This window comes from Myotis brandtii, unplaced genomic scaffold (genome assembly GCF_000412655.1).
Source record: "Myotis brandtii unplaced genomic scaffold, ASM41265v1 scaffold982, whole genome shotgun sequence".
In the NCBI taxonomy this organism is placed as follows: Eukaryota; Metazoa; Chordata; class Mammalia; order Chiroptera; family Vespertilionidae; genus Myotis; species Myotis brandtii.
Genome location: NW_005372084.1, coordinates 951502 through 961069, shown reverse-complemented (window position 1 = coordinate 961069; position 9568 = coordinate 951502). Strand labels below are relative to the sequence as shown.

At 37.2% G+C, this 9568-nt stretch overlaps 1 protein-coding gene across 1 annotated transcript in view; it reads right to left on the bottom strand.

Annotated features, from left to right (window-relative positions):
- SLC35B3 (solute carrier family 35 (adenosine 3'-phospho 5'-phosphosulfate transporter), member B3) overlaps positions 1 to 9568 on the bottom strand; it is a gene marked incomplete at its 5' end in the record, with an annotated part of 30055 nt that overhangs the window by 9131 nt on the left and 11356 nt on the right. The window contains 3 exons of the mRNA XM_005886397.2: positions 680 to 777; positions 5515 to 5622; positions 6926 to 7080. Of these exons, the coding sequence (XP_005886459.1) occupies positions 680 to 777; positions 5515 to 5622; positions 6926 to 7080 (361 nt within the window). The remainder of the gene's footprint in view (positions 1 to 679; positions 778 to 5514; positions 5623 to 6925; positions 7081 to 9568) is intronic.

Sequence of the window (9568 nt, the reverse complement as noted above, 5' to 3'; positions counted from 1 at the left end):
ATTTTTTTATTAAGGAAATCATAAAATTAATAGGCAACATGAGTAAAATTCTTAAATCTTAGTGTTAGGAAAGCCTGTTTCAATCATAATATATAGCCAGAAGCCATGAGGAAAAGATAAACCTGACCACATAAAAATTACAAACTTCTAAATGGAAAATAATACCAAATACAAAGATAGGAGAAAAATGATGTATCAAAGGATCTTTTTAATATGTAAAAAGTATAAATCATTGAGGAAAAATTTATCAAATACCATACCATTAGCTATTAGCAGTGGTAGTAGCATTTTTATTTTTTACCTTCCTATGTTTGAATGCATTACTTTTATGAAAATAATGATAAACTAGTTTTTTGGTTTTTAAAACATATATTTTTATTGATTTCAGAGAAGAAAGGAGAGCGAGAGATAGAAACATCAATGATGAGAGAGAGTCATTGATTGGCTGTCTCCTGCAAGCCCCCTATTGGGGATGGAGGCTGCAACCCAGGCATGTGCCCTTCACCAGAATTAAACCTGGAGGCCGATATTCTATTCACTGAGCCAAACCAGCTAGGGCAACGATAAACCAGTTTTAAAATGCAACGCCAGTCTTCAAACCATAACTATTTCATAAAGTTAAATATATCACCATTTTTAGTCTGTGTGTTGTGAAGAAAAAAAACACTAGAATATTTACCATTTCTGAGTTAGAGGCGTTATGCAGTTTCATAGCCTTCTCTTGAACATTTCCAATAACAGCATCAGCACATAGTGCCAGGGAAATAAGGATCACACCTTCAAGAAGGCACAAGAAAAACACAACCTCCTTATTTAAGCATATGAAAGAGAATCAAGAGTTTTCAGAGATGCAATTGAGCTAAAAAATAAAAGCAGATCTTATTCACATTTGTTTCATAAAGCTGAGCATTTTTATCCACAACCAGTTGTAACAGGCACATAAGTCACATAGGTGATGTTAATAAAAAAAAGTAGCTAACACTAAGGAACTGCATTAATGCTGTCACCATTACTGTGCTTCACTCTCATGTCAAATAATAGTTCTGTGTTTAAACTAGATTTTATGTTTGAAAGGAATACTGTATTAAATAAATATAGAAGAAATTCCTAGATTTACTGGGATTGGTGGTTAGTCAGATGGAGAGGGAAATCATTAAAAAATAAAATTATTAAAATGTTTAATTTAAAACACAAACATGCATACAGTTGTGAAGGCCTTTTCTTTCAATAGAGGTACTAAAATTCTGCACTTTCTCTTTTGTTTAAACCACACTCATAAAACAACTCTCTATGATTTCCAAGTTGTTCTGGTTAAAAAGTACCTATCATCTATCTATCTATCTATCTATCTATCTATCTATCTAATATCATGAACCCTGGAATTTAAAAAGTACACCAAAAACTCAGGAACTTCTGAAACAATTAGGGTACAGAATCCTTTCATATTTATATGATATCCCCAATTTTTATAGTTATTCCATCCAAATGTAATTCAACACTGATTTCAATTAACTTAGTTTTTACAGAAACAATTCTTTCTTCAAACTTAACTGTTTTTTCCATTGTTGTTAATCCTCACGTGAGGATATTTTTTTCCACTGGTTTTTAGAATGAGTGGAAAGGAGGGAGGGAGGGAGGGAGAGAGAGAGAGAGAGAGAGAGAGAGAGAGAGAGAGAGAGATCAAAGTGAGAGAGACACATAGATTGGCTGCTTCCTGCACACACTCCAACCAGGGCCAGGGATCGAACCTGCAACCCAGGTACATGCTCTTGACTGGTAATCGAACCCAATACCCCTTGGTGCAAAGGCCAAAGCTCTAAACACCGAGCCACACTCAGTTTTGAATAATTCAAGTAAATATTTAATTATTTCATAATTATAATAACAGGCCCAAATGGCATAAACAAATCCAGAAATCAACACACTCATACAAACGTGAGTGTCTCTGGAGAAGCAGGCTCTAATCTGCAAGTGTTTAGATACTGGTCACCAGTCACGGTCCTTTACAGAAAGAATAAAGAGCAGCCTTGGTTACAATTGTGAGTCTGATGAAATTTAAGGATATGCACTTATAACTGAGACTTTTCAAGTTTTCATATTTATTCTTCAATTTGGCTTTTTATAATTTAACTTAGGTATTTTACCTATTCATGCATTTTTATTCATCAAACTTGATTCTAAATGCTCTTTTTCTTGTTTCAAATATCAAATCTACCCTCAAAAGAAAAACACATGGTATTACTGAAGATCCTGAAAACATGGCCTAGTTCCTAAAAGACATCTCAAAAGTGCTCTGAACAATGGAAACAACATGAAGTACTTTTTTAAAAAAATATTTATTATTATTATTTTTTTTTAGAGAGGGAGAGGAAGAGAGAAAAACATCAAAGTGAGAGAGGAACATCAATGGGCTGCCTCCTACATGCCTCCTACTGGGAATCGAACTGGCAAATTTTCGGTGCACAGGACAATGCCCAACCAACAGAGCCACACTGGCCATTATAAAAAGCTGAAATCATTTTATGAAAATACTTGATTTATGGGGGCAGGAGGCGGGGGCTAGAAGGTGTCAATGGGGAAAAAGGGAGATATCTGTAACACTTCCAACAATAAAGATAAATTAAAAAAGAAATAAAAAGAAAATACCTGAATTGCATCCTAAAGGTGGATATTTATGGGATAAGTAAGTCTGACATACCCCTTTATACATTCAAAGTTTTATTTATGTCTACCTTAACCATTTTAATAGTTAATTAATCTCCTTTAGATAATATACTCTTATAGATCAGGGATTATGATAAATGCTCAACTATTATTAACTAGAGGCCCAGTGCATGAAATTCGTGAAGGGGGGGGGGAGGAGGTGGTGTCCCTCAGCCCGGCCTGCATCCTCTAGCAATTTGGGACCCCTCAGGTGGGGTCCCTAGGCCTGGCCGATGATCAGGGCCTATCGGGGCTTTCCTTCCCCGGGCTGCCGGCAGCTGGCCCCGCCCCTGCTGCTGCCACTGCTTGCCATCTATGTGGTGCTGCCCCTCCCTCCCCTGCCACTGGTCACCTCCCTCTGCAAGCACAGGCGTGAGGTGCGATCACTTGGCAAGCCTGGACCTCCCTCTGCAGGGCGATCGCTGGCTGGCCCCACACACCCGCCACAGCATCACTGGCTGGTGGCCTGGGCCTCCCTCTGTGGGGAAATCGATTGCGGGGCCCCCAGATCGATCGCTGCACAGAGGGAGGCCCCGCCTACCCGCTGCAGTGCTGCCGGCCTGGTAGCTTGGGCCTCCCTCTTTGAGGTGATCGATCGCAGGGCTCCACGATTGATCGACCAGCAGAGGGAGGCCCTTCCCACCCAGCCAGGGCTCCGCGACTGATCACCACACAGAGGGTGGATGAGGCCTCCTTCTTTGGTGCGATCGATCATGGAGTCCCCCCATCGATCACCCCGCAGAGGGTGGCCTGGACCTCCCTCTGCGAGGCAATCGTGGGGCGATGGCGAGGCTCCCCGACCAATTGCATTGCAACTGCCTTGGCTGGCCTGGCGCCAGTGGGTGTCATAGCATGGTCGTCCGGAAGGTCCTCCGGATGGTGGTTCTTCTGTTTGGTTGTCTGGTTGATTTGCATATTACGCTTTTATTATTATCCTATATAATAAAAGCCTAATATGCAAATCTTCCGAACTGCGGAATGAACGGTGGAACGACTGGTCACTATGACGTGTATTGACCACCAGGGAGCAGATGCTCAATGCAGGAGCTGCCCCCAGCCTGTAGGCCCCAGGCCAGCCAAGGTGTGTGCCAGCGGGGATCCCCCGGTCGCCCCACAGAGGAAGGCGATTGGCGGTGGTGGTGGTGGGGGGCAAGGCCGGCAAGCGGGCGGCACCAGGTCGGCCAAGGTGGGTGCCCCCGATTGCCCCGCCGGTCGCTCCACAGATTGGCCCTGATCTCCTGCCAGGCCTAGGGACCCTACCCATGCATGAATTTCGTGCACCGGGCCTCTAGTAGATTATAAAATAGGGTTAGGTTCTAATTCTCTTAACAAGTATTTCCATGTAACTCAGACAGAATTAGCACTTCAGTTATAGTGAGAAGTTACAGATCACCTCTTTCCATAATTATCATCACCACCATCACCCCATTCCACCAGGGTACATACTCTCACACCCATTACTTCATCATCTCATTCTGTCCTCTCACCACCTGCGTGTGAGGCACACTATCACCATTACCTCTGGATAAGAAAAGCGCAAAGGGAGGTGGCACGTTAGCTATGGTTATATTTCTAAGTGAACAGACCAGAATGTGAAGGCATGTCACTGATAGCAAGTTCTGTGCCTTGTCTAAAACTGCCTTTTCCTCAAGTAAGAGTCAATTTTCTCAGTTTTCAAATACACTCTTCCTATGAAGTGTTTCTGAAAAATCTAAACCATGTGAGAAACACCTGCAACAATAAGTTTTCTTTGATTAAAACTCATTGAAGTAAGGACCACTTGCACCGAATGATCCAAGGTGAAAGAACAGATATAAGAGGCTCTACCACATCTTCTGGTTCTTAACAGACAGCTCTAAGAAGCTGAACTGGTTAAATTTAAATCCCTTAACTTAGCCTGATTAAACAGACTAGTAAGAAAGGTTGACTAACAATAGGTAAGAATAATGAAGCTGATGTAAATTATTTTCTTCATTATGTAATACTTTTTCCTCACAAATAATTATACTTACTATACTTTGTACTATATGTAATATATATGTAATATAGATTTTTTTTCTGTTCTATCAGAGTTTCTTTGAAGACTAAGATATTTTAAATACAATTTTTATCAGGTTAGGAGATGGGGAAATGCGATGATACTAAAATAATTTTATGAGTAAAACTAAATAGGTAAGAATGACAATAAGTATATATAAACAGTTTCTCCATAAAATCGTTAGAATGAAAACAAGATTCTAACACATTTTTTATTCTTATTTATTTCTAAATATATTATAATACCTATTCTGCTCATGAAAAAAAATCTAAAATTAATTTACAAAATTCCACATGGCACACTACTGTGGAAACTTTAAGCATGTTAAGGTTATGACCATATTTATATCACCCAGATTAATACTTAAGCACAGCATACCTTTCTCTCTTTAGCTAAAACAATGACAAATAAATGTGCAAGTTTCAACCTAAAAAAATGAGAATAAAAAAATTACTGTAATTCTCCTATAATTCATGTGTGTATTTCCAATTCAGCCATAAGAAATTGGTCTACCATGTACTGTACTTGATAACAGAAGATTTTGACTGAGCAAACAACTTTCTGTCACATCAGAATACATTTGTACTAAAAACAATTGCTATATTTCCAGAGTTGTAATTTTACTACATCTTATTTGGAAAGTCTGAAAGCTTTATGTTAGATATGAGACTTATAGATGTCACAACATCATTTAAAATCCTTATGAAGTTGTAAAAATTCTTACTGTAAACTGAACTGCCTACAAAATCTAGGAAGACAAAAAAATTCCTTACCTGTCAGGTTGAAATTGGGTGCAATTGTGCTGTCAGCAAGTGTAAACCATATCAGGCCAAGGCTCATACACACCGCAGCAGACACATCTGCAACATTGTAACGCTTGCCTGTGTGATAGAAATGTAAGTCAACTTCAGAATGGAAAGACTCACTCAGCATAGTTTTAGATCTATGTGTTTAACCAAGGAGGTCAGGAGTCTTTTTATATCTAATGTCAAAAATATATGAAGAACACTGAGGTCAAGGCATGAGATAGTCACAGATCTTCTGAAAATTAAATGATCAGCGAGCACTGATGTTTTAGATATGAAAGTCTATATTACCTGTTATGGTAGTGAGTAAATATGAACATTTAAAAAGTTTAAGGAACTTAATATGAACATTTAAAAAGTTTATGAAAACTAATGCCTCCTTTTCCTTATGTATAATATACAGCTATGAATTTTCTTCTAGTTTACAAATTTACAAAGTAACCAGAGTAATTACTCAGGCTATATAACTGTTTAAGTTTACAAATACCATAATCAAATAACTACTAGGTTAGTGAGTATTAACTTATTTTAATATAGCCACATTTAAATAACAAAACCATGTAGTAACTTCTTGGAAGGAATGTAAGGAAATATCATACATGCTCAGTTAGTTATGACATTAAATGTGGTTTTTAATAGGGACTGAGATCATTGTTTTTTCCTGTGTGAATAGTTATCCTGAAATTATATGCAAAGTAGTTGACAGACATGCTTTCATTAAAAGGGATTTTTGGGAAGACATCTAATGGATAAAATGAAGTCAGGTTGTATAAGGATGTTGGTGATACAGAAACACTTGATTATCAACACATGAGCATTCCTCATGACAGTGATATGAACAGCTTGTTCTGCTGCTTCTTGCTTTGATTGCCTCCTTTTTTACTTCTATTTCCAAAGAGCTTGTAACTTGACTGGGGCTCTAGGAAATCAAGAAGCCAGCAGAATTGGTAAAACAGCAGTTCTGCTTCGATTAAGCTTTACTTCAACATGAGAACATCCCATTTGTATAAGGAGGTAGAGACAGAGCCCTGAAGAGTACAGAACTGGAAGAATTGAAAAAAGGAGCTTTCCAGGTACTTAGGTGCTTCTGAGCTATACTTTTAATATGTGAATATAGTATTTCTTGAAGTGTAAGTAGACTCCAGACTAAAAGAAAACAAAATACTACTTTTATTCTAAGTCCAAATTACTGATTTCAGATACTAAAGTAGATCCCAAGTTTTAGTATTTTTATACCTTATTTTGTGATATCACTCAGAATTGTTATAATATCTAGAATGTTCATTAAATTGACCAAAGTTTAATATTTTTCCTAATGCTAGATGCTATAACATAGCCTACTAGTTTCAAACAGGATGAAAATACATCATTACTATACCTTGAATAAAAACTCCTCCTAGCATTACAGGAATCAACTTGCAGCACTTGAAGATGACTTGGGTCGGATAATTCAGGTAGCCCAAGGAAGTATTTGATAACCCCATAGTACCCACAGTAAGAAAAGCTATTATCATGTAGGTTTTTCCTGGTATTCTGTAAAAGACAATTTTTAAAATCTTCATTTTGGGATCCAATTCATACTTGTTAGATAATGTGTTTACAATGTGTAAATGTCTACTTACTCTTTTTATTTCTGTTTAGTATTTTTAGAAATATTGGTTAAATTATAACATTGTTTATTATATAAAAGAATATCACTAAAAGTAATGATTCACCCTTATGTAATCAATCTTAATTGAAAACTCCCAACTGTGTGAAGAAGTGGTATATTAGAGAGCCACTTACATTCTTACTGTAGGTATAAGGTATAAAAACTATCTTGACTAATTTAGAAAAATAAATAAATTTTGGCCTTTATAATGGTAAAAGGCACCTTAATTAATTTATAACTTCTAAATTGTTCTGTTTCTTAATGTTTCCATCTAGCATTAGGAAAAGTACATCCACCCATTCTGCTAGAGTAACCCGAGCAGAATTTCTCTAGAAAAATTACATGTTTAAAACTCTGGACATACTATTTATTACTATAATAACTTATGATTTATTTCTGTCTGTATTCTGTAAAATGTTAAAACCACCAACTTTCTGATGAGGAATCTCTCTTGTTATGATCCCAAATCTTCTACTTTGAGTTCTATCTGGATTTTCTAAAGAAAATTCTTAATTTGGCATCTTCAGAATTTTGAGCTATCACTGTGAGCATATGCTCACTTTGAGTAGATATTTAATGATCTAAAATAATACTCTTGTACATTGGTGTGACTAACACAGGAAGCACTGTTCACATAATTACATTATGCTGCCTCCTTAGATCTAGTTTCTATTTTGGGATTTGTGTTCATGTTTAAATCAAGGGAACAAAATTCTTTCATATTTTAATATGGCTAGATGTAAGGCAAAATAATTTACTGGAGAAATTCAATTAGAATGCATCATTTCCACTTACATTTCAATTTTGAGGCCTTTTCCTACTTAACTACTAATACAGTGGTCAACATTTAAAGTCCACATGGAAATAATTTGGCATGCCCGTATGCATCAGTGTACATGAACACTGATTTTTACTCTGTTCATGGGGTTTAATCCCCAGTGCATACCATCAGGGAAGCAGGACAGCTCTGCTTCTCTCGGTAAGGATAGACATCACGTTAGTCAAACAATGGCCAGAAAATAAAAAATTCCAGGCAGAAAAATCACAAGGAATGATTAGAAAAGCAGCATAGAACAGGTAGAAAAAAAACCCAGGCTGAAACTCAAAAAACCTAAATTCAAAAGGCCCAATTCTGAGAGCAACTTGCTATATGAACTCATGAAAATCCCAGCACTCCTGTAGGTCTGTTTTCTCATTGGTAAATGAGGAAATTCAAGTTCATCATCTTGCCTGTGGGATTCTCCTTGCTTGTTTTTATTTAACATCCTAATTGCATACTTCCTTAGATATGGTGGGAAAATTGTAACTTAAAGTAATAAAGTTACAAGGTAATCTTTGTTGCAAAATAACAAGTGGTATATTTAGGGTATTATACTTTACCATGTGCTTCACCACACATGTACCACATTTGATTCTCAAAATGAAACAGAGAAAAGTTAAGAAACTTCCCTGAGCTCTTGACAGAGCTGATTAGAGGCAGTGCAATACTCAAAGCCCTGTTTTCTGACTCCAAATCCTCTATTCTTTCAAGTACACTGGTATTTATAAAAATAAAGACAAAAACTAAGCAAAGGTCTATAGAGCAGTGCCACTTAACATGTTAAGCGCCACGCCTGTTTTGTCTTCCTTTCCATTTAGCCCGTGATATCCGATTTCACTGATATGCTGGGGGCCGGAGATCTGTGTAAGGTTCGATAAGACTGCACGTATATTTTCAGATGTATTTCTTGTATTTATCGCAATCTGTACTCTGTATTCTTTTAGAAATGCTTTCTCTTCAGTCAGTTGTCTGTGGTTTGTGTTCCAGTGCAGTTTAAAAAATTTTTCTTTATCCATAACAGTGACAATGTCAGTAGAAGCAGCATGTGAAAGCGATTCAAGTGAAATTAGTTTTCCTAAAAAACGTCGTAGAGTCGTTCTTTTTTCGTCATCAGAGGACGAGGATGAGGATTTTGAAGAATGGCATGATCTGAGAGGTAATCAACCAAGAATTATGCCTTTCACCTAACTGTCTGGCTTTAGGATTGAAGACTTGAATGTAAAGTCATGTGCAACAGTAGAGAATTCTTATGAACTGTTTGTGCCTAATGAATTGTTTGAGGATGTCTCCAAACGAACTTGTATGTGTCGCAAAAACTAGGGGTTGAAAACGTGCAGCATTTGTGTAGGTAGACTGTGACAAACAAAAATGAAATGAAAAGATTTTTTGGGTTGATTCTATGGATGGGACTAGTTAGACTACCATCTTTACATTTATATTGGTCCCATGATCCTGCATATACAAACTTTCCCCCGAAAAAAATGTCAAGAAATAGATTTGAAGAAACCAAGATGGCGGCATAGGTAAACACCGGAGTTTGCTGCCTCGAA